The sequence below is a fragment of the Portunus trituberculatus genome, chromosome 33 (assembly GCF_017591435.1).
Source record: "Portunus trituberculatus isolate SZX2019 chromosome 33, ASM1759143v1, whole genome shotgun sequence".
NCBI lineage: Eukaryota > Metazoa > Arthropoda > Malacostraca > Decapoda > Portunidae > Portunus > Portunus trituberculatus.
In genome coordinates this window covers 8,357,370-8,384,164 of record NC_059287.1, presented here as the reverse complement: position 1 = coordinate 8,384,164, position 26,795 = coordinate 8,357,370, and the positions used below count along the sequence as shown (strand labels likewise).

General features: G+C 39.4%; 1 protein-coding gene across 3 annotated transcripts in view; it reads right to left on the bottom strand.

Annotated features, from left to right (window-relative positions):
* LOC123512449 (N-lysine methyltransferase KMT5A-A-like) overlaps window positions 1-26,795 on the bottom strand; it is a 61,594-nt gene that overhangs the window by 12,848 nt on the left and 21,951 nt on the right. For all 3 annotated transcript variants that reach the window (XR_006677100.1, XR_006677101.1, XM_045268867.1), the window contains exons 3-4: window positions 6,697-7,290; window positions 6,345-6,582 (exon numbers count right to left, since the gene is read on the bottom strand). Coding sequence is in view for 1 of the 3 variants with exons in the window: in XM_045268867.1 (XP_045124802.1) it covers window positions 6,345-6,582; window positions 6,697-7,290 (832 nt within the window). In the remaining 2 variants the exon portion in view is untranslated. The remainder of the gene's footprint in view (window positions 1-6,344; window positions 6,583-6,696; window positions 7,291-26,795) is intronic.

The following is a 26,795-nucleotide window of genomic DNA, read 5'->3' as shown; positions in this document are numbered from 1 at the left end:
CACGAACGCGAAGGACTGCAGGTTGCCGAGAGGGGTGGACGCCTGAGGCCGCCAGGAGGGTGGGCAGGTCGAATGTTGTGACGCCCACAGGGCGGACAGCTGGGAGAGTAGTGCTGTGCGGTGGGAGTAGAAGCGTGGGCAGCGGGGCAGGAAATGCAATAGGAAAGGGCAATAGGGATCAGCAGACAGGTGCAGACGGTGCAAGTCAGCTGCGAGTGTCGTGTGGCCCAGGCGAAGGCTCCGGAGTTGTTATTGTTGTGATGGGTGTGTGAGCCCTCAAGGTCGTCAACCTCCCCGTTGTCATGGTAACGGGCTCCCCATTTTCTTCTTCCCTCCCTCACACACAGCTGCTGCCTCCCTTCTCATGTCTTTTAATTATGTCCTCTTTTTTCTTGTAGCATAATGGTTTTCCTTTTCTTAGCATCACTGCTGTCACTAAGAAGTTTTCTCTTTGGTGCCATTGAGCAAGATACTAAGAACTTGATTCAGTAAACGCAGAAGTAGGATAACACTCTTGCCAGGGGCGACGGGTTGGTGGAACTAAGGCAGGGTGTTATTGTATTCAAGCGTGAGGCAGGCGGTGTAGCGGGCAACCACCAACAATAACAATAAATCCCGCACTTTACGATTTATAAATTTTCAATTTTTTAAATCTTAAATTGCCTTATAGTGGACTGACGTAACTATGAGTTTGACGTAACTCGAGACCGACGTAACCCGGGACTTTACTGTATATGTATATGTATATGTATATATATATATATATATATATATATGTGTGTGTGTGTGTGTGTGTGTGTGTGTATATATATATATATATATATATATATATATATATATATATATATATATATATATATATATATATATATATATATATATAATTCTTGATTTACGTGTTTTTGTTAATACACGACCGAAAAAATATTATAATTAATTAAATTTGCGCGACTGGTTTGCTTATACGCGATTTGACCCAAACACATTTTCAAACTGAGCGCCAGACGCAATTTCAAACTGCACGCCAGAGAGTGGACAGCGATGGCAAACGCTTGTGATGGGAGAAGACATTGGGGTCCTGCGTTTATTTTTGTTATTAGTGTTTACTTTTGTACTGTGGTGTTATTTTTGATAAGTGGATTTTTGATAAAGTGGAAAAGCTCAGAGGAAGATGGTGACTGACTGTGGTATGAGTGAAGGCAGTGATGCAGTGAGTGTTGTGTTTACTCTCTTATTATTTCTTGCTTTTCCCTTTACTTTAAATACACTTCTAGTATTTAGAATGGTAAATAATAAAAACATGTTAATTTAGCCAAATAGAGTATTTTGTAAAATTTTTTTTGGACCACATCCCACATCCCCCCTGTTATCTATTGTTTCTTATGAGAATTACAAGTTTGTTTTACGCGAATTTTGATATACGCGATGCCTCTAGGATTGCATCTATCGCGTAAATTGAGTTATCTGTATATATATATATATATATACATACATACAGACAACCCCCGCTTAACGAAGGTTCACATAACAAAATTTCACCACAGCGAAGGTTTCCATTTACTACCATCTGCTTGTTTAACGAACACCAAACTCGCTTTAACGAAGTTTCATCCAGGTAATTTTTTTCCAAGTTTGAAAGCCACGCCATATCACGCAAGCTGACAGGCTTTTCAATACACCAGCGCCTCTTGTGGACAACACACGCACCTAGTTCAAAACAATAACACCGTCAGCAGCAGCTCGTCTTCCCTTGCTCAACATGCCACCAAAACGCCATGCAATGTCGCCTAGCGTTGCTAAGAAGACCAGGAAGTCTCTTAGGCACTGTCCACGAGAAACCGTCCCGCGCGCACACCTCGATTCCCGGTTCCCCCTTCGCAGCTCCTCTACCTAGCTGATTTGACATCACATAAAATGAGAAACATATGGTATATAATTTTGTTTTTGCGCAGGGGTTCCTTGAGACATGTCATGTATTGTAAGGATTACACAGATAAAAAGGTTGAGAAACGCTGCCTTATTCGTTACCATATGTTTTTTTTTTTTCTCTCTCTCTCTCTCTGACCAATAGCGTTGCTTCATATATGTGACATCAACTCAGCTGGGTGGAGAGCTGTGAAGTGGGAGCCGGGAATCAAGGCGAGCGCGTGGGACGGTTTCTCGGGGAGAGTGCCGTCTCTTTCTTTCGAAGTGAAGCTGGATATTATTCACAGACACGAGAAGCGAGAAAACTAATAGCATTGCTTCCCACCATGGCTTGACTCCATCTACTGTCTACCATTTTCAAGTCAGCAGACTCTATCAAAAAGGTTGGTGAGATCATATCTTCCTTGCAAGCTAAAAGAACCACCTGAACTCATGACTCTGCAATGGATCAAATGGAAAGTATTGTGGAAATGTGGTACATACTTTTTGTATGCGGTACAATGATGCGCCCTTTGTTTACATTCCACATGTTGCCAGCTAGCGTATTTTCTGCTCCACTCTCCCTCCCTTCATAAATTTAAGATCAACATTATAAAGTTACTTACATACATATGGAAGGTGAATATCTCGTCCGCGCTACTCACCCTCGCAACCTTCAATGTCAAGAGAAATTGATTATTTACAGCGTCAACAAGTTCTGCTTAGAGGATTCTTTTATTATCAATGTGGAGGACACTTCTGACGAAGAACTGTCTGATTAAATAGCTGAGAGAGGATTATGCCTACAGGGTAAAACCTCTACAAAAAAAAAAAAAAAAAAAAAAAAAAAAAAAAAAAAAACACACCTTAACTCTGGGTGTGGTGTGGAAAAGAATAAAATAAAACAACAAAAAGATGCACGTCTACTTGTCTATTAGAGAGAGAGAGAGAGAGAGAGAGAGAGAGAGAGAGAGAGAGAGAGAGAGAGAGAGAGAGAGAGAGAGAGAGAGAGAGAGAGAGAGAGAGAGAGAGAGAGAGAGAGAGAGAGAGAGAGAGAGAGATGGGCGTTTCTCCACACTTCAGTGTTAATCCTATAATTGGGGCTGCGACGTTTGGCGACGCCGCAACCAGGGAATTCCTGATAGGTCTCCCCCCTCAGTGGCCTTTATATTTATGTCGGACTATAGTGGTTATCCGCCACACCGCCCACCTCACGCTTGAATACAATAACACTCTACGTACCTCAGTTCCACCACACCGTCGCCCCTGGCAAGAGTGTTCCTACATCTATCTTAGTATCTTGCTCAATGGCACCAAAAAGAAAACTCCTGAGTGATAGCAGTGATGCTAAGAAAAGGCAAACCATTACGCTACAAGAAAAAGTGGACATAATTAAGACATGAGAAGGGAGGCAGCAGCTGTGTGTGAGGGAGTGAAGAAGAAAATGGGAAGCCCGTTACCATGACAACGGGGAAGTTGACGACCTTGAGGGCTCACACACCTATCACAACAATAACAACTCCGGAGCCTTCGCCTGGGCCACACGACACTTGCAACTGACTTGCACCGTCTGCGCCTGTCTGCTGATCCCTATTGCCCCTTCCTATTGCATTTCCTGCCCCGCTGCCCACGCTTCTACTCCCACCGCACTGCACTATGCTCCCAGCTGTCCGCCCTGGGCGTCACAACATTCGACCTGCCCACCCTCCTGGCGGCCTCAGGCGTCCACCCCTCTGGCAACATGCAGTCCTTCGCGTTCGCGGCCCTAATCAACAACAAAAAACAAGCTTGTGTTTCATATTCCTACATAGTTGTAAATAATGTACCAATATAACAATATAACCTTTTACTTACCTGAATAACCATAAAAAATTATTGGTTGAAAACTCGATAATATGCCTTGAAAGTACAAAAACTCGAGTTACGTACAAAATCGACTATATATATATATATATATATATATATATATATATATATATATATATATATATATATATATATATATATATATATAACTTAAAAACAGGGTGTCTATAAGCGTACGGTACAGGAGAAGACCCACAAAGGATGGTTATCTTCATTATATCCACTTCACACTACTTTCCCGAAACGTTGTGAAGTGGATATAATGAAGATAACCATCCTTTTGTGGGTCTTCTCTCTCCTGTACCGTATATACCATATTTTACGGCTTGCAAGACGCTGCATCTTGGAAGACGCACTCTAATATTTGAAAGAAATTTCTAAGAAAAAAAAGTCATTCTCATACAAGAATGCATTCACCATATACCCGACCACTGAACACAAAAACATAAGAAGCAAGGAGTCTGCAAGACACTATTGTTTCACCACTCATTACAAATTTGTTGGAGCACTCACCACAAATTTAAAACTATGTAATTAAAAACACCATAGGTAAATACATATACACAGTGAAACAGTCCATCTCTTGATTTAGTGGCGGGTGACGGCATGTTTTGGACCTGTTGTTTACATTACGGAATCACTTGTCCGATCGCCCAAACCGAACATGTCAGTGCTGCAGTTTGTATTTATTTTATTTTGCAGTCGTGCTTCATAGGCTTTATCAATATGAATACAATTCACAAGTGGAGTTTTGACTCTTGCTTGAATGAGTAAGCCACTTGGATGTTCTATTAATAAAGGTATAAAGGCACCTGGCATGATGTGTATGCGTTCGTGTGCATGTATGTGTGTTGCAATGAGACGAGGGAGCGGCCCGTTTTCTCCACACGCTGGAGACTGCAGGAAGGATTATGGTATTGTAAATACTTGTAACACCTAAGTACTGAGTTTACATAATATAAAAGGCCAAATTAAATGGTACTTAAGCTAACATCATAATGTGATGACTCAACATACAAATCCAGGTCGCTATCTGTCAAGTGTCCAAGCTCACTTGAGGTTTGATGCTGCCTTACAATACAACATTCATCTTGGAAGACGCACTAGTATTTTTCAGGGTATTTTTTAGGAAAAAAAGTGCGTCTTGTAAGTCAAAAATACGGTACACACACACACACACACACACACACACACACACACACACACACACACACACACACATATATATATATATATATATATATATATATATATATATATATATATATATATATATATATATATATATATATATATATATATATATATATATATATATATATATATATATATATATATATATATATATATATATATATATATATATATATATATATATATATATATATATATATATATATCATTATCATCATCAATGAATATTCAACTTCAAATCATAGTGATGGACTTGTATTTGACTGGCAGGGTTGTATTTTTCCTATAATGTATACATGTGTATGTATTTATGTATTAAATTATGTATTTGTAAAACCCTAAAAAAAACTGCTCCATAAACTGCTGGAAGCAAGAAACTAATTAATTTTAGGTACAACTATGTGAATAGCATTTTAGCCAGTCTTGCCTGAATTGACTCCAAAAAAAGCTGTCTAGAATATCGTATTTATGGCTCTATTGTCCTGTATGTTAAGGGTTGATATTGACAATTCAAGTAAAGTACATTGTGTTTTCCTTTGTGGTGATGGAATGAGAACACTGCTATATTTGGTATAAAGCATAAATCGTAAGGTATGGAGTGATCAACCTTGAAAAATTTCTCTTTAGTATTTACCTTATGTATGTGACAATAAAGGTGCAGACAAGACTGGAATGGAAAAGTGTTGGTCCCTGAAACCTGTGTGGATGCTGGTGCACTTCCCTTGATGAGGAATATATGGAAGTCGTTATTGGTTGAATGAAAATTCATTATGTATATATTTGAAGAAAATATTTCTATTCTGAACCATAGTTTAGAAGGAAATTATCGACTTTCCAAAGGAAATATTTTGCAACATGGTAACCAAGATACTCCCAGTTATCTTGGGACGAGCAATATGAGTGTAACAAAGTAAGAAGAAAATCTTGAGAATCCAAGGCTGATCTAGGTAGGAGTCATCATTTTAATTTGAAATTTGAAAAAGGATGTGTGTGTCATTAAATGCATGTAGTTTTGTGTGAAGGAGGAGAGTTATCTTTAGAGAGCAGGCTGTGACTGCCCCCTTGAGTTGAGACACAAAGGAAACGTTCAGCAAGGTCACAGCTAGCTTTAAAGGTAAGTTCACTGCATCCTCTGAAAACGTTTATTAGACCAGAGCTTGTGCTTTTAGACCTTGGAAGTAAACCACCATTTCAACAGGTGTCTACTACCTTCTCCATCCTACAAAAATAGCTGTGATACATATCATGAAAACAGATTTATACAGCTTACCAATTTCTTATGCTAGTAAGCTTTTACTGCTTCCAATACTCATAAACTTGGAAGACACCAAACATGTCTAAGCTAAAAGTCTGTAATACTGAGTCATTAGAGTACATACCATCAAACCTTCTTCTTTGCCACTACATATCCTTTCTTCAATTTCCTTTTGACGTTCTTGTAAAAGTGTTGTCTTTGGCTTTCGTTCTGATCTACGTATGGGAAAGAATTCACTCATCTGAGTATTTCGTTGAGTGGGCTTAGTTTCCCCATTTGACATTTGTGCTGGGCTATTTACTTTTGATACTTTTTCTGTCTTGGGCTGTGAAGTTCCTCGGGTAACATTTTGCGTAGGAAGCCTGTAGAAAGAAGTTGCAGTAATAAAAATTTCTTGATTTTTAAATGTACCAAATATTAAAAGTAAGAAATTTATTATGGTTGTAGCCATTAAAAAAATCTATATTCATACTTACTTTCTTCTTGTCTTGGTTGTTTTATCATTGAACTTAAGTTTCTTTGGCGTGAGTGACAACTTGAGTTTTGAAAGAGCTGAGGTGGGTGAAAGTGGTGAGTCAAGCCGTAATTTTTCCTCATTTAGGGCCTGGATTTTGTGGGGAGTTGGTGGTCCTGTATGAGGGCTAGAGCAATCATCTGTTGCCAGTGAAGTGGATGAGGTAGGAGTGGTGGGGGTTGACACTGTTGTAGGCATTTCAGAACTGGCAGAGGGTGTGGCAATACTAACAGAACATTGAGAGGATAAGTTACTACTTGAAGAGTTGGAGGATTTAACACCATTACTAAGAGCAGCAGTGGATGACTGAAGCTGCAATTCCTTTAGTGCCTGGCTTCGTGTGCAAACAGTCCGCTTAGGAGCTGCATTTGGCAGAGGTTTAGTTTGTGCTGTTCCAATGTGACCATTAATGACCACAACCTTGGTTTGAATGGTGGAGCCAGAAGGTGGGAGGGGGCGACTGAGCTGGGCATCGCTAAGCTCAGGATCTTTCCCACACTCCCCTTCAAGTACAGTGGCACCTTCTGTTTCTGCATCATCAGCAACTGGAGGAGATCTGAATGGGAAAAACAAAAACAAAAAATCATAGTATCAAAATACAAGGTTAGGATTCCATTAAAAGGAATAGCTTAGAAAAGGTCAACATAAATTTTCAAGTTTCTTGCCTCTATGGAAAAAGGAATACTCTTCACCATACAAATGAAACAAAAATTATTTTCTTAGCCCATTTACCGACTGGTGGAACAGAATAATGTGGCAGACTAACTTTCCACAAGGAACAATTTCACAAGCACATTAGGGTTTCTCTTCATCAAGTCCCAACAAGAGAACTAGTCTATGCTTCTTATACGTCCCGTCTCTTAGAAAAAGTATATACAGCTGTTATACAAATGCAAATGAACAAGCATAGTATTTATAGATCTATGAGTGCTTTTCATTCAGTTATGCTATGCCTGAATATTCCCATGATCTAGCTCATAGCCAATCAACCTAATGCCACAGTTCTCTCTCAAACTCCAGTAATAATCAGGGAGCTAACTCAATTTTATAAACATTTGGGAACAAAATGCCTGAAAGTTGTAATAGATCAGTCATCCCCAGGACATGAAAGTGATTTCTTAGATTCCTGACCTTAGGCATAGGCAGGGACTAAATGACCATCAAAATATAACCTCCAATTACACTTCTGAGAACAAACCTGAAGTTCACTGTGGTTAATCCTTTCATATCACTCCTCTGAAGGATAGCTTAAAAAGAGAAAAATAGTGAAGTTTTTGTACTTAATCCCTTCAACACAAGGACATGTATTTTGCATCCTCGTGTTTAAGAAATATTCGAACATGCACATACTGCGCCATGGCTGTGTTCTGCTAAGGTGATGTTTCTTTTTTCTGGATACTGAAGAAATCCTTCAGAATGTACATTGTATATGATACAATACCTTACTTGACTTTCATCATTATTACAAAGGTGTTTGATTTACCTATACCAGGATAGGTACCAATACAATCTGCTGGCAATTTTTTTTTTATGGAATAAATAGATTTGTTTACCATGAAAATTAATGTTTCTTCTCATTTGTACTCTTCAGAAAATGGTAAACAATAATCTAATTTGTGAGGGGTTTATTTTATAATGTAAGTACACTCGACCTTCGAAACAACGGACAAATGCGTGCACGACCCTGTCCGTAAATTGCAAAAGTACGTAAAATACGTAAAATTTTCAAATTTTTGTATTAGTTCAAGCTTAGCAGGCACTGGAAGAGCCTTTCGATTACGCTTGACTGGTTTACTAGGTTTAGGAGGCATTTTGAATAGGTTAAGCACTCGTGGGAAGGGTACAAATGCATAAAAAAGCCGTGGTAAGCACTGGACAATGTTCGCTGTTGTTTGAAAACGCACGGACTGAAGATTAAACATGGCGGCCAACAGCTGATGACGCGACCGACCCGCCACCTACCGGACAATAATTTGCTGGGAACGGACAATCGCGCGCATTTTAAAATTTGTCCGTAGATTAAACCAGACTCCAGAATTTGTCCGTAGTTTCCGAAATCCGTTGATAGGAGGTCCGTTGTTTCGAGGGTCGAGTGTACAGGCAAACCCTGGTTAACGAACGTTCACACAAGGAAATTTCGCTACAACGAACGTTTCCTTTTAAACACTTGATACACTTTATTATGCCTTAATTGATACATGGTATATAATATACAGGCAACCCCCGCTTAACAAAGGGGTTACATTCCTAAAAAACACTTTGTTAAGCGAACTCAATTTATATATAAGAAAATAGTTAAATCCAAAAGAACAGGAGTGGTACCTCGACATAACAGACACTTTTGGAGTGAGTGAATGTCCGTTACTTACTGCAAATTGTCCATTACATATAAAGATTCGTCTGAGACTGACCCTTAATTGCCCATGTTTTCCTTTTTTTTTTTTATTTATTATCATTATTATTTTTTTTTTTTTTGTAATTTGTTTTCTATTAACATAAAAAGATATTTTGAACATTTAACCCACCTTATTTTAGTAGAGTAATAAAAATCTTTTAAGCACAAAAATAACCAGAAAAATTATATTAATTTAAGCAAGAACAACTAACTTGATACACAGACAAATGCAAACTGGCCATTTAGGTGTGGCCTTAGGCTTCACCAGGATTCCCCATTAATGCCACATCTGCTTGTCTTCTTTCTCTGATTCTGCTTCAACTCCTCCCCTTCTGTCTGAGTTGTTCTTTCTCTCCCTTTGTTTCTATATAAATTGATGCTTCCAAAATTATTTCTGAAATCATTTTAACTTTTGTTTAAAATCATTATTGAGGTAAAAATCAAGGCAAGTTTTCTATAAAAAAAAAAAAAAAGTCTCCCCACAGAGTTGCCGATGGTTCCATTAGCTAGATTATAAAGTATAGTTTTCAGTCGACACTATGCCATGGTCGGGAGGGCATCATGGCTTTGCTTCTTCTTTTTTTCTTTTTTTTACGTAGGGAAGAGGGCCAGCCAAGGGGGAAAAAATTTTTTACGTAGGGAAGAGGGCCAGCCAAGGAAAAAAAAAAAAAAAAAAAAAAAAAAAGTTAGAAAAAGGCCCACTTGAGCGCTGGCTCTCCAAAGAGTTCAAAAAGTGCCAAAACAGTCAGCCAGAATTAGGGGAGCAAATGCCTCGATACCTCCCTCTTAAAAGAAGACAAGTTGTAGGAATTCGGAAATACAGATGCAGGGAGGGAGTTCCAGAGTTTACCAGTGAAAGGGATGAATGATTGAGCGTACTGGTTAACTCTTGCATTAGAGTTGGACAGAATAGGGATGAGAGAAAGAAGAAAGCCTTGTGCAGCGTGGCCGCAGGAGGAGGGAGGCATGCAGTTAGCAAGATCAGTAGAACAGTTACCATGAAAATAGCGATAAAATATAGAAAGGGATGCAACATTTCGGCGGTGAGAAAGAGACTGAAGACAGTTAGTCAGAGGAGGGAGTTGATGAGACGAAGAGCTTTCGATTCCACCCTATCAAGCAAAGCTGTGTGACTGGAACCCCCAAACATGCGAAGAGTACTCCATACAGGGACGGATAAGGCCCTTATACAGAGTAAGCAGTTGGAGGGCGAGAAAACTGTCGGAGACGCCTCAGAACACCTAATTTCATAGAAGCTGTTTTAGCAAGAGATGAGATGTGAAGTTTCCAGTTAAGATTATGAGCAAAGGACAGACCGAGGATATTCATTGTGGAAGAGGAGACAGTTGAGTGTCATTGAAGAAGAGGGATAGTTGTCTGGAAGGTTGTGTCGAGTTGATAGATGGAGGAATTGAGTTTTGAGGCATTGAAAACTACTAGATTTTCTCTGCCCCAATCGGAAATCTTAGAAAGATCGGAAGTCAGGCGTTCCGTGGCGTCCCCGCGTGATCTGTTGATTTCCTGAAGGGTTGGACGTCTCTGAAAGAACGTGGAAAGATGTAGGGTGGTATCATCAGCGTAGGAGTGGATAGGGCAAGAAGTTTGGTTAAGAAGGTCATTAATGAATAATAGAAAGAGAGTGGGTGACAGGACAGAACCCTGAGGAACACCACTATTAATAGGTTTAGGAGAAGAACAGTAGCCGTCTACCACAGCAGCAATAGAGCGGTCGGAAAGGAAACTTGAGATAAAGTTGCAGAGAGAAGGATAGAAGCCGTAAGAGGGCAGTTTTGAAATCAAAGCTTTATGCCAGACTCTATCAAAAGCTTTTGATATGTCTAACGCAACAGCAAAAGTTTCACCGAAATCTCTAAAAGAGGATGACCAAGACTCAGTAAGGAAAGCCAGAAGATCACCAGTAGAGCGACCTTGACGGAAGCCATACTGGCGATCAGACAGAAGATTGTGAAGTGACAGATGTTTGAGAATCTTCCTATTCAGGATAGATTCAAAAACTTTAGACAAGCAAGAGATTAAAGCTATAGGACGGTAGTTTGAGGGGTTAGAACGGTCACCCTTTTAGGAACAGGCTGAATGTAGGCGAACTTCCAGCAGGAAGGAAAGGTAGAAGTCGATAGACAAAGTTGGAAGAGTTTGGCCAGGCAAGGTGCAAGCACAGAAGCACAGTTTTTGAGAACAATAGGAGGGACCCCATCAGGTCCATAAGCCTTCCGAGGGTTTAGGCCAGCAAGGGCATGGAAAACATCATTACGAAGAATTTTGATTGTAGACATGAAATAGTCAGAGGGAGGAGGAGAGGAGGACAAGCCCAGAATCGTCCAAGGTGGAGTTGTGAGCAAAGGTTTGAGAAAAGAGTTCAGCTTTAGAGACAGAAGAGATGGCAGTGGTGCCATCAGGATGAAATAAAGGAGGAAAGATGAAGAAGTGAAGTTATTTGAGATGTTTTTGGCTAGATGCCAGAAGTCACGAGGAGAGTTTGAGTTTGAAAGATTTTGACATTTCCTATTTATGAAAGAGTGTTTGGCAAGTTGAAGAACAGACTTGGCATGATTCCGGGCAGAGATATAAAGTGCATGAGATTCAGGAGATGGAAGGCTCAAGTACCTTTTGTGGGCAACCTCTCTATCATGTATAGCACGAGAACAGGCTGAGTTAAACCAAGGTTTAGAAGGTTTAGGTTGAGAAAAAGAATGAGGAATGTACGCCTCCATGCCAGATACTAACACCTCTGTTATGCGTTCAGCACAAAGAGATGGGTCTCTGACACGGAAGCAATAATCATTCCAGGGAAAATCAGCATAATACCTCCTCAGGTCCCCCCAACTGGCAGAGGCACCTTCGCTTTGGGGGATCCTGCGGAGGGATTGGAAAAATAGGACAAGATACAGAAATGAGATTGTGATCGGAGGAGCCCAACGGAGATGAAAGGGTGACAGCATAAGCAGAAGGGTTAGAGGTGAGGAAGAGATCAAGAATGTTGGGCGTGTCTCCAAGACGGTCAGGAATACGAGTAGGGTGTTGCACCAGTTGCTCTAGGTCATGGAGGATAGCAAAGTTGAAGGCTAGTTCACCAGGGTGGTCAGTGAAGGGAGAGGAAAGCCAAAGCTGGTGGTGAACATTGAAATCTCCAAGAATGGAAATCTCAGCGAAAGGGTAGAGGGACAGAATGTGCTCCACTTTAGAAGTTAAGTAGTCGAAGAAATTACTATAGTCAGAAGAGTTAGGGAGAGATAAACAGCACAGATGAATTTAGTTTGAGAGTGACTGTTAAGTCGTAGCCAGATGGTGGAAAATTCGGAAGACTCAAGAGCGTGGGCACGAGAGCAAGTTAAGTCGTTGCGTACATAGACGCAACATCCAGCTTTGGAATGAAAATGAGAATAGAGAAAGTAGGAGGGAACAGAGAAGGGCTACTGTCAGTTGCCTCAGACAGCTGTGTTTCGGTGAGGAAAAGAAGATGAGGTTTAGTAGAGGAGAGGTGGTGTTCCACAGATTGAAAATTAGATCTAAGACTGCGAATGCTGCAGAAGTTAATGTAGAAAAGTTGAGGGAGGTGTCAAGGCATTTGTGGTCTTCAACAGGAGAGGTGTCCGACCTGGGGACATTTTGGTCCCTCCCAGAGGGGACTCCGAGGCGTTGTTTATTTCGGGTCCCATTTTTCTTTTAAACTTTGATTTGGAGTGAAGGGTGTATGTGTGGTAAGTGCATGTAGTTTTGTGTGAAGAAGGAGAGCTGTCTTTAGAGGGTAGGCTGTGACTACCCCCTTGAGTTGAGACACAAAGGGAAACATTCAACGAGATCACAACTAGCTTTAATGGAAGGTTCACAGCACCTCCTGAACTAGTGCTATTAGATCTCACTGGGAGTAAGTTATTGCTGTGGAGCACTTCTTCAAAAATGGTGAATCTGTCATTTCAATGCAGAGAGCTTTTTGCAGGCAGTTCGGTTTACGAGCTAATGAAACTGTTCCAGACCGGAAATCAATTTTGCTGTGGGCACAAAGAGTAAGGAAAACAGGATCTGCACTGAAGAGAAAACCACCCGGACGTCCCAAATGCGTGAGAACACCCGAAAACATCGCTGCAGTAAGGGATTCGATTGAGCTGTCTCCAAGGCGTTCAGCACGGAAACATGCCTTAGCTCTTCGGATTTCAGAAAGAACTGAGAAACAAATCTTGCATACTGACCTTGATTTACACCCATACAAGATTATGATTGGTCAGGAATTGTCTCCAGCAGACTAGGAAAGACGCATGGAGTGCTGCAATGCTATCCTCACAACAGTGCCCCCCATGCCATTCTGTGGAGTAGCGATGAAGCCCATTTCCAACTTTTCTGGCACAGTGAACAAACAAAATTTCCACTACTGGGCTGCCGAAAACCCTTGAGAACTCCATGCACGACTTCTTCACAACCCAAAGGTGACCGTCTGGTGTGCTGTGTCGTCTATAGGCATCATTGGGCCCTACTTTTTTTTAAGAAGGTGGAGTCACAGTTACTATCAATTCCAACTGATACTGCGACATGTTGGAGAATTTTCTACGGCCGAAAATCGAACAGTATAGGGAGGAACACAACCTAGAGGACTTCTGGTTCCAACAGGACGGAGCCACGGCCCATACAGCATGTTGCCCTCGCGGAATTTTGCAGGAAATGTTCCCGGGTCGAGTGGTGTCCTTACACGAGGCAGTTCTGTGGCCACCAATCTCGCCAGATTTAAGTCCCTGTGACTTTTTTCTGTGGGGATACCTCAAGGCGGAGGTTTTCAAATAACATCCTCGGTCTTTGGACCAACTAAAAGAGACCATTCAAGATGCAATTGAGGGAATCTCGCCCGACATGCTAGTGAGTGATGGAAAACTTTAAATAAAGGCTCCAAATGTATATCGCACATCAAGGTTACCATTTGCACGATATGATTTACAAAACCTAATGCAAAAAAAATGTTTGTATGTATACATTTGGGAAATGCAATGTCTTTGGTGATACCCAAACAGTTTTTTTTCAATCAACCTTTGAAATGTGGGAGTTATTTCTGCCGCACCCTGTATGTGAGCAGGGAAGTGCAATCTTGCCGATAAACCCCATATTAGACTTGCCAGTTAGTCTTGACCTGCCCTCATACACGACAAGTAGAAAAGATAATGAAAGATGAAACTCATCCCATACAGAACTGCTATATATGTCTAAGGTCAGGTAAAAGATTAGTTTTGTCCATGCAATGCACTGATAGGAAATCATTTGTCCCAAAAAGCATTCTACTTTTCAACCACCTATCATCACTACCTTTTAAGTATAAATAATTTCATAGTAACTGTGCGTGATAATCTGAGATAAGTTGTAGAGGTAGTAATAGCTTATCATTGTATGTATAAGATAGAAACTAAAGTTATCCATGACTGGCCTGTATAAAATTTTTCATTTTTTACTATTCTAATACTTCATTAATTATATATCTACTATATATGCAAATTATAACTAGGGAGCTTCAAAGCCATAAAAAAATTTTGTATACAAGATTTATTGTATCACAATGGGATATTTATGAAGCTCTACAAGTTAAAAGAACCAATCCAAAATGAGTTTATCCTTACCATAACTTAATTACAATTATAAAAGCAGTTGTGTGTCAAAGTAACTTTATGCATGAGTTGGATAATGAAAAAGCTTCATAAGAAAAATCTAGTATAAAAGAAAGCATTTTTCCCCTTAACCCTTATGTTCCGGTGATTAAACTATTTTCCAATATCCCATGACGGGTAAAAATGGTAAACCTAGAAATTGTCAGAAGACTGTTTGAATAATAATAATTATTTTCTCTTTGTTATTCTGAATACAATGATGTACTTTGTAGCTCGATGTGACCTCTGAAAGTTTAGTTATTGCCTTATCAAGGATTCCTCCTCCGCCTGCTGTGTGATCCGTCAAGCAGAAACAGCTCAGTGAGCGATGACACTGCGCAAACACACACACACACACACACACACTCTCTCTCTCTCTCATCTTGGAAGAGAAATTGTACACTTCAATGAGAGAGAGAGAGAGAGAGAGAGAGAGAGAGAGAGAGAGAGAGAGAGAGAGAGAGAGAGAGAGAGAGAGAGAGAGAGAGAGAGAGAGAGTATTCTTTCACCCCTTTTCATATCAAGTTTCAAGCAAATAACATGTAGGTATCATCTCTCTCTCTCTCTCTCTCTCTCTCACACACACACGCCACGTCCCCTTAATCGTCTTCCCAGAACACGAGAGGCACGTCTGCATCTCCGTGAGCCACTCTGGGTTCTCAATACGATGTTTGGAGTCTGTTCTCCATAACCACTATCTCTGTCTTCTCTCTGTTCTGAGAAAACAGGTGGATCCTCTGAATCATTTTCCGAGTCTTGACTACTGCTGTCTTCGCTTTCTTCAGTTTCTTCCTCATAATCACTGTCACTGTAGTCAGGCTCAGAAGCACTGCTAAATAAAAATTATGTCTTGTTCCATAGTGAGTTATGAACTGAGACGTCCCTTCGCTCTAATTAGGGTGCTTTCGACACGATGGGTCACTGGGGTAGCCAAATATCGCCCTCAGAATGGGAAAATAGCTTCGTTACCCCTAAATATAGAGCTAGTGGCAACACTACGGGTGGAAAAAGAAGCCAGATACTTTCACTCGACATCTGACTCGAGAAACCGCGCGTGGAGCTCAAACATGAGGGGCGAAAATTCTTGATTACGGGAACGATCACCGTCGCTATGGACGCACGATCGCCGGAACATAAAGGTTAATGTATTTCCCTGAGAAATTAAGGTAAAACTGGCAAAGGTGGTACTCTTTATCTCACCCTTTTTGGCATTAACCCCTTCCCCAACAATTTTTTTGTTAAAAAGTTTTTTTTTCAGACAAATTTTTATTTTATTTTGGTTCTATATAGTATTTTTCATGCTGATTATGAAAACAGCTCGTAATGGGACGGATCGCAATCTGCTACGTAGCTGCCTTCAACCGCCAGACGGGTTAATTATTTCACAGGAAGTTGGTCAACTGGAACGTACTTTTCTGCACGTTTTGTAAATATTAAATGGTTAAATAAAATAGTTATAATCTTTCTAAGAATGTACTCGTGGCATATAAGCTAAAAAAGTGGAAATATTTATATATATGTAGAACGCTCTTCTTTACCATCTCCATTTCTGGGACAAAAAATAGAAAGATCATTAATGGGAAAAACTTAGTTTCAATGCCTTTTTCTTTCCATAAAATTTAATATGAATTACATTCATACAGAAAATCACAACAAGTATAGAGGATATTGTCTACCATGCACCGAGATTGTTCTATCGAAAAGTAAACAAATCTAGCGTGTTAAGAGCCATCGCCACTCGCTTCCAGTCGCTGTATTCAAATAACTCAGGATCAGGATGGGATGGTGATGGTCCCTTATTCCAGTTTATAAAATGTTTTGAGAAAACTGCATGGAACTTGGATGCCTTCCAGGTCGGCCCACGCTTACACCTTGTTTCCCAAAGTGGTCTCCGTGCTGCATCTTTTTTCCTGGGAAAGACACTCCAGCCTTTCACGTCTCTATCTCGCTTGCGCGAAGTCGATTTGCAGTCTGCAACTGCACACGTATACACTGGCATAGCGTCTGAAGTATATTTGGTGACGCGCTTGTTGTGATTCAGTTACGAAAATTCAGTTTCGGTAATGTTGGCCAGGTTATTTCGGCACAGGGTCAGAAAATCGTTTTGTTTTTTAAATGCTACTCAGTGATATTTGCTCTGCGCTTTTTGAGTGGAGCATTATCCTATGCAGAAACTCTGAAAATTTTGTGATAAGGTATATATGTACTATTAAACTTACAAAAAATATTTTGATGGGACACTGGTACATCCATACTTTGCACCATTAGGAAAATATATTTGCATATTTTTTATGTCATTTTCAATCAGACACATAGATAAATAACCAAACGTTTATATTATGAGGTATGTAGGCATGAATATCAGTATATATATATTTTTCAATAGGGCTTCCACAAGAGCAACAGTTCAGCGGGATAGGCAAGACCAACTTGTGAATTAAACCAGCTGGCGAACAATGAAAACTAAACAGATAGCGATTGGTGCCATTACTGTTTTTCCCCATTTTTGTGGTTAACTTTTTATATTGAAAATACCTTTGTAGACATATACGAGTTAACTCGTCTTCCTATAAACTCCAAGCTCTCCCCTCACCTCCCTCCTCCTCCTCCTCACTTGTTGAAAAATATTCATTGTTTGATGAATTGGCAGTGTCATCAGAAGTATTCAAACTTCTGAGGGAAGGTTCATATTCCCTATCTTCCTCAGAACTAGACATTTGGGGTGTAAATTATTTGATAAGGGTACAGAAAATGAGTAGTAATGTGGATGAAAACAACACCCATGTGACGACAGTGGTTGCCGGAGCAAGTCTAGTAAGAGCGTCCTTGAAATCCCACCGCTCCTCCCTGTCGCCTCTACCAGGCGTACGATTTGACGAGAATACTCGTTTCACATGTAGAATGGCTTAGAAAGGCCCAGAATCAACAAGTATATACACTTAACCCTCGGCTATCGCGCCCAATTGGGGCCAAAATAGCCGCACTATAGCCGAAAACACGATAGCCGAATTGAACAACTAATGGTGAAAATTGTTATTGGTACCGCAACCACAAATTTTACTCCTAATATCCCTCATTTTTACTTCTTTTTAAATTACTGTATAATCTATTGGTACCAATTAAAACATGTCAAGGTTATAACATAAAAAAATTTACATCAGCTCATTGTATTTACTAGAGATGTACCGATGCATTGGTATCGGTATCGGAATCGGCGGTATCGGCCCATTTTTTGGGTATCGGTATCGGCTTACTTCATGCCGATACTTACGATACCTAAAAGGAATTTACTTAGTGATATATTCGATATAAGATATTGAATACTGAGTAATTTACCTTTGCAAATGGCTTCAAAAAGCTTCTAGAATTGCTCCTATTTCACAAACGTTCTCAGAAGGACTTCCAGCATCCCCCAAAACAAAGCCTCCCATCTGATAACGATCGCTGTCCACCAACTCATCCTTGTGTCCAGTGCAGTAATCACTATAAGTAGTAGTATCGGTATCGGTGGTATTGGTATCTGCCCAATTAGGTGGTATCGGTATTGGTATCAGAATCGGCCAAAATTCTGGTATCGGATTTGGCCAATGAGCACTCAGATACCTCATGATGTCATGGCTGGGTGCGCGATAGCAGGCATCTGAGGTCGCGATAATGAAATTTTAGCAGCTTTTCATGGATGCGTGATAGCAATAAAACGCGATAGCTGAAGTCGCGATAGCCGAGGGTTGACTGTACGTCTGTGGCTGGTTTTTGAAGGTCAAGGTTTAGACGAGTATACTCGTCGACTACTGAAAACGGAACATTAAGTGAAAACGAATATATACGTCTGTAGCTGGTTTTTGAAGGTAAAATTTTAGACGAGTATACTCGTCGATGACTGAAAACGGAACATTTAGTGAAAACTAGTATACGTACTCGTTTCTGCCGAGGAAGGGGTTAATAAACAATACAAATGCAAGATCAGCACAGTCAGCCCTCCCTACATATTTGATTATGGAAAATAAATTTCAGTTTTAAGTATCAACTTAATTCAATGTTAATTTAATAATGAATAGTTCAAGAACGGATATCCAAGCTCAGAGACTGTCAGTCCTCGTAGATCTAATATGTCATATTTATTTTAATTTCACTTGAGGAGGATCTCATTATATCGGTGGCATTGCTGTCTGCTGTCCTTCACACAAACCATCGATCACTTCATGCTTCAGTGTTCCTGTTTCCAGACACCCTGTGTGATCTTGTGCTCCCAGCTTGCTGCCCTATATGTCACCACCTTTTACCCAGCCCACCCTGCTTGCGGCAGCAGATCTTAGATTAAGAACAATCTCCTGCTAAATCTTCTTAAGTGGCAAAATTTGCCTCACTTTGGTATTTGTCAAAATAGATACTAATACACCTAACCCTCCATTATCGCACAAAATTGGTGCCTAAAAAACCGTGCGCTAGCAGAAAACGCAATAATGGAAGTGAAAAATAAACAGGAAATTAATAAATTGGTACCTCAACCCAAAAATTTTCCTAAAAAATTTACTACAATTAATACTGGAATAGCTTATTAACATTTGACAATCTGAAATTAATGAAAACCAGCTCTGAACAACAGACTACCACGTGCGAGACTGAGGGGTGGTGGTGGTGGCGAGCAGAATGACTGGAACCAATCAGCTCCCTTATTCAAATCACATGACGTGAATACACAGTGATGATTGGCTGCTGGCTCCTCCTCCCCCTCCTCCCTCTATCTAAACATTTGTCGGTGTGTGTTTGGGATATGGGTAGTACTACTACTATGAGTGCATGATAACGACTTTCCAGATGCACTAAAACTGAATTTTGCAGATTTTCATAAGTGCGCAATAACGCCTAAACACGATAACGGAAGGGCGCGATAACAGAGGGTTAGGGGTACACTATAAACACGTATTTTTCTAGCTGAATAGTTCACACTGATTATGCTAAACGGGTGGACAACACACTTTTAGTTCAATCTTATCTATAATAGTAAGAACAATGTGAATACCTCAATAACTCAGACTCCAACTCAAATTTCACGATAAGTCTGACTCCACTTGGACTAAAATCCAAGTAGAGCTGCCTGCCAAGTTTTATTTATTATTTTTTTTCACTTTTCTTTATTTTGTTTTCTATTGACATTATAAAAAATCTAAATTCAACTAAAAATTGCATTTTGTTGTAGTTTGAAATGATACCAAACAAAAGTGGATCAGAGTTTATACCAATTTTGTGAAAAATTTTTGTGTAAAGAAAACACTTTTCAAGATATTCACTCCTATAGATTTTTCATAATTTCATCCTTGTTTTGTTATTTGTATTCATCTAATTAACATGAAATTTTCACACAAGATTGTGTATACAATAGTGGCTTTTCAGAGCATGATAAGATGACAATGCATCAGATCCCCACTTCTCTAGATAATATTACTCACTCCAACTGAGGTTGGGAAGGCACCATCAGCAGCATCACAGCAATCTGCTGTATTACTACTGAACTGGACACTCTCTGAGTCCTTATTAGTATGCTGAAGTGAGATAACAGTACTGTGAAGTATATATTATTCGTCTGGTTCAGCTTTATATGTCTCAACATAATCTTTTATAATAGTGTTATTGTGAGAATTATATAATGTATAGTTGTGATGATGAAGATAGTGAGAAAAAATATTTGAAAAGATAATAGCAGTCTTGTGATGTAGATGACGCCTGGCCACGTACTGTGTAGGGCGTGAGTCCGGCTATGACGCAACAGCAGGAGACATTAAAAAATGCCTTCCTGGAGGGAAGAGTATCTAATTATCCCAAAATAAACTACACCATCTGGTAATTTAGGGTCTGAAGATTTTGGAGAGACAAATGTAATCCCATAATTCTAAAGCCCCTCAAAATCCTGCATCGTCTTTTCTATTTATTTATTATTATTATTATTATTATTTTTTTTTTTTTTGTGTGTGTATGTGGAGGGTGTGGGGATGGGAATTTGGATAAGTCGGACATTCCTATTAGTCCGAGTTAGCAAGGGTCAAAAGTATACCTGCCAGATATTAAACAATCTATCTCTGATTTCAAGATATATATCACAGTACACAGTATCCAGTATGCTACAAAGACACTATTATATCTCACTCCATCCTTGTTTACCCAGACCTTGTTAATCAGGATTTTGATTTATCTGGGCAATATCCAGATAACAATTGGAGTTCGGACAGCCGACAAATGAATTCAAACAATGAGCACCTTACATACTGCCAGAAACACAACAAATAGTGGTAGGTGGTTGCAAATAAGTCCAACCGACGCTCATAAAAACCTTGTTTTGTATAATATCAGTGAACAATTTTGTGCATTTTTCGGTATGAATATATACCTTAAAACTCCCAGTTAACCATAAGCAAGTGGCCCTGACTGTGGTTCAAAAACTGGAATGAATAGGAAAATTAGAAAAAGGAGCTAGTGTTGTGAGTTTTCATGAGAAGTATGGTGTGGCCTAGCAAGCTGTTGGACATTTAGAAAGTTGAAAGATATGCTAATTAAATATTCTGCCATATACTGTTAGAATGCATCAAGCAAGCAAAAGTGATTAAGGTGCACCAAGAAGAAAGTTCGAACTAGAAAAGATGCTGCACTAGATCCTGCGGTTAGAACATAAAAACATACGAAAAGAAGGAAGCTGCAAGAGGCCACCAGGCCTACATGTGGCAGTCCTTGTGTGTTTAAAGCTACCTAATTTCATCTCTCATTCCCATCCATGAACTTACCTAATCTTCTTTTAAAGTTCCCTATTGACTCAGCCCTGACTACATGACCACTGAGTCTGTTCCACTCATCAACAACTGATTGAAAACCAGTTTCTTCCTATTTCTCTCCTAAACCTGGATTTTTCAAGTTTAAACCCATTATTTCTAGTTCTGTCGTCGCTACTGATCCTAAGAACTTCGTTCATGTCCCTTGTTAAAACCCTTATACGTACCCCTTAAATACTTCTATCAGGTCTCCTCTTAATCTACACCTCTCTAAGGAATGCAGGTTGAGTTTCTTCAGTCTCACTTCATATGGAATATCCCTCATCCCCTGTATCTTTTTTGTCATCCTCTCTTGCACTGACCCTATTCGCCTTATTCCAGGCCTCAATACATTGCTTCCTTGGACCAAGATCGGAGCTAACTACGACTCCTAAAACTTTCTCATACTTGGAACTTCCTAGTGCCTCATTATTCGTGTGCCTATTGTGTGAATTATCTCTACCTACGCTCAGTACAGTGCACTTGTCAATATTGAACTGCATTTGCCATTTATCTATCCATTCTTTCATCCCATCTAAATCTGCCTGCAAGGCAACGGCATCTGAATCGGACCTAATTAATCTACCTATCTTCGTGCTGTCTGCATATTTACTAATGTCACTGCTAATTCCATTATCCAAGTCATTAATGTATACTAAAAAATAATAATGGCCCTAAAACTGAGCCCTGTGGCACCCCAATAATTACTTCACCCCACTCAGAATTAGATCCATTAATTACTACCGTGTTGCCTGTTCTCTAACCATGCTTAAATCCAGCCTAATATTCTACCCTCTATACCATGCACTCTAATCTTCCTCAAGAGCCTCTGGGGAAGTACCTTGTAAAAGGCTTTACTGAAATCTAAGTATAGAATGTCATTTATCACCATTTTCTGCCGCCCCATAAACCTGACTATAAAAACTTATGTAAGGCAAGCCTTTCCCTTCGTAAAACCATGCCATATTTGATTTATCAAGCCGTGTTTGTCTAGGTGTTCCCTAATGCTTTTTGCTATTACTGATTCCATTAATTTACCCACAATTGAAGTTAAGGGGACCGTCCGGTGGCCATGGTATCGAAAAATCAGAAAAATATCGAAAATCCCCAAAACACCACCAGAGCATTCCCAAACATATGGCAACACAGTGATGGAGTATTTTGGGGAAATACGCTAAAATACGTGGGGTATTTAAACTTTAAAGGGCCCTTGCCACGCCCACAGCAGCCCAAGGCTTCCCCCTCTCCCCACTCTCTTTACCATAAATGATGATAATAAGTACGGAAAAAGCCATGAAAAGTGGTTTCTTTGTTAAGGAAAGGTGGGCGCTGGCAACTTAGTACTATGGCGTACACAGGAACACATCCTCTCTCCTTCCATCTGTGTCCATGTGATTGCGATGGGAGGAGGATGTATTGAGTATCTCGCCCGTTATTTCACACCTTGCAAGCCACAATCCAGCCTATTTTACCTGCCTTTTTTTGCCTTACAATATCTAAACAAAGGTGGAAGAGGAAATTACAAGTTGTACCGACCATGCATGGATGGGAGACACCCTTACCTTCGAGCGACTAATAACTACAATCATTGTAGGGGCAGCCAGGTGCCATATGAGTCTTACAGAATATTCTAAACATGCCTAAAAAACATATATGATGCACATGGTGGTGTATGAGCACGAAATATCCAACCCAAATAAATGTACAGGGTCATAGAGGACAAAAATGACATCTCTGGGGTTTTTTGCCTTTTTCTCATTCAAATCATATCTTCTTCCACATTTCTCAACGGATTTTAAATTTTGAGGTATCATTTTGAAGCTCAATGAAGCTGCTATATATCTGTCTCTTAGAATTTGGAATTTTTTTTTAAGTGCCGCAATGTAATTTTATATAAAAAAGAATATCGAAAAAAAAAAATAATGGCCACCAAAAAAAAAAAAAAAAAAAAAAAAAAAAAAAAAATCTAAATTCTGAGAGGAAAAGTTTTGTTATACGACATACTTCATATCCGTAGCAGCAAAATTGAAATTTGTCCTCTGGTGACAAAATTTATAGGAAAAATATTTTTTTTCTTCAAAAAATTGATTTTTTTTTCATGCAGTTATTTATGGGTCGATTCACTTGTAACTACTAAACTAACATCATGTAATAGCCATCTATCAGCGAAAAAAAAAATTACCTATGTACCTTTTTATTTTCGATTTTTAAAAAACCTAACAGGACAGTCCCCTTAAGGGACCTATATCTTCTCTGCTTTTTGTCTTACATAACTGAAAAAATTCCTTGGGATCCGTCTTTCCTTGGCTGATTGCCCTCTACTCACATTCGCTTTTAGCTTTCCTCATTAACCTTTTAACTGTTCTTACTAATTCACTGTATAGTGGCCTTAAAATCTCATTTCTTGACTAGCCACTAGTGTTGTGTGTGGGATGAATGTCTATGACATAGATATCCTTGCAGCAGCTAGGATAATGGCACGGAAAATAGAAATAGAAAATTTCATAGGGAGCAATGGGTGGCTGTGGAGATTTTCCAATTGAGACTTTTTAAGGGCATGCTGCAATAGAGATTTTTAAAAAACTAACTTAAAAAAGTTACAGGATTTATGACTTTAAATTTTCAGAATGATATTAGCTACTGGTTGTCTTTGATGTGTATGAATATGAATATGATAGAGTAATGACGTCATGACTTCATGCACAGGGTTGCATTCAAATTATCATACAGGCCTTATTTCAAATTTTTTTTTAAATGTGCTTTGGCATGGACATACTTGAAAGATGCCTAAGGAAACAGAAAATGCTTTTTTCTATTTCTCCATACGTCATGATATGATTTAATTTTTTTTTTGCATTTCATGATGTCATGAAAAACTGCTATTTTTTCTCATTAAAAACTGATTAATCAATTTAGGGAAAAACCGGTCAGACAAAATGTTACCCCAATCCATCAATAAGTACACCATGTTTTAAGGCATGTATAATGGTTGATTTTATAGTTTTTTATATCTTGAAAAATCATGTTTTGAGATATGGCTCTTTAAAGATTTAAAAGTTTAGCACCCACGCTATGTGTTTATCAAAATTAGTAAATTTATTACTAGTTGTCAGTTGATCTATAGAGAAACTGCACACAAAGAATGATCTAATTGTTCACATATTTAGTATTTCATTTCGGGAGGTACGTACCTTGTGGTGACACTATCAGAATTTCTGGCTCTGGTTCTTTGTGCCTTTGCTGGTAGATTTAGCTCACTGGTGGGTGTCCTAAGAATGCTATTTTATAGAATTATGTTTTATTTTAAACGTCAGTAGGCACCCTCTCCGTTCTCCATGAGAAAATCCTTTCCAAGTAAACTTTTTAGTCCTAATCAAGATCGGCACCTCCAGGTATGTATGTTTCTCCATCTGCTTTCCTCTTTTCCTGCTCCTCATGTATTTTTCTAATTTTCTTTTCCTTGATTTCATATTCTTTGCTTCTGCTATTGAAATTAAGATCTAATTCCTGTCCCTTCCCTCCAAAATCTTCCCTGCCATGCCAAGTGCCTCAGCTTCACCTGCCACTGAGCCATCATCTCTTCCCTCTTCTTTTCATTTGTCTCCTATTCTCTTTTCTTCTTCTTCATTCTCACATCTTCTTCTGCTGCTGTAACCTATGTTGTTTATTCCCCATGTTGAAGTAGGAAAAAAAAAAAGCATGAGAGCCTGCATACAGGAGCGTGACATAACCTCTCCCTTTGCCTTTCTTTGCCGCACTGACAGGGTGGTGTATGACAAGCCAGGAAGGAGGCGAGCAATTTGAGGGGAGGAGCCTCACCACAGATACCAATATTAATGGTAAAATGACAAGGAAAAAACAGGTAATATCCTACAATGCTTAGTGTGTGTTTATTGTATCATGCCCACCTTGTGGTGTATGCCACTCATGTCCCTTTAAACGCATCAGAATGAGTGTTGCTGTACGCACAGACTTATGATTCATATACCATATGAATTCTGAATATTTTTCCAATAATCTGCCAGAATTGAAAAAAATAATTTTTTTTATCATAATTTATTAAATCTCGACAGCAGCATGCCTTTAACCCCTAAAAGACCAGAGGCGGTCATAGCCGATTTACTGGCAGCGGACCAGAGGCAGTTATAACCGATTTCCTATTTTCTGCTATGCTTAGCTAGTTTTCACTTTTCCTGTTACATTAAACGACAACATTGCTCACAAATATTTATCGTTGCTCATTCAGTCTCTGCCACACTCTTATCATGGAATAAAGCAATAACAGTGATTTTGATGTGTCCGATTCCATGACTGTTCCCCACAGCCCAGCCACCTCAACGCCGCAATATGAGGCTGTACTAGACAACACCTGTCAAAGTGAATTAAGGCTCGAACATGAATAAAAAACTGTCTTCTTGTACTTATTGGGTGATTTTGAGTTTCAGCTTAGAGATGAGGGCACAAGGAACGATGGTACTTCTGCTACAGAGGATAGTGAGAAAGATATTGCTCAAATAATATCCACAGCAGATTCAAAGGAATGTGCACATGTTTTGACATCCTCTGTATCTACAACATTTTTGAATACATTATTGTTCTTCTAATTATTAGTTGTGCTTTGTCCTTGATAATAAATAAAGAAAAAATAAAATAAAATACTAGATTGTAATAAGTGTACTTGTTATTTTTACCATATCCACTACACAAATTAGGCTAAAATGTCCCTCACCCTTCACTGCAGGGAGAGAGAGAGAGAGAGAGAGAGAGAGAGAGAGAGAGAGAGAGAGAGAGAGAGAGAGAGAGAGAGAGAGAGAGAGAGAGAGAAAATGAAAAGGTCCACTAGCTACACATGAGGTCATATAGCATGGAAATGCATTTATTATAGTATACCTTGCATAAAGACACTGTGAAACTACCATTTTCCTTACTCCGTAGACAGGCACTGAGAGAAATCATACCATTTTCCTTACTCTGTAGACAGGCACTGAGAGAAATCAGACACATCAAGGACAAATATCAAGTTTCTCATATTCAACTGGCTGTATCTCCATAACCATGGCACGTAGACACTTCCGCGTGGTGTCATTGGAAAGAGGAAGACTTGATGGTTAGTACAAAGTGTATTTAAATCACTCATGTAATGGAGGTTGAGTGTAGAGAGTGGGTGAATACAAGCAATTTCTAGGGCTTAGCATGAGACAGCTGGTCCCCGCAGGACGAAAAA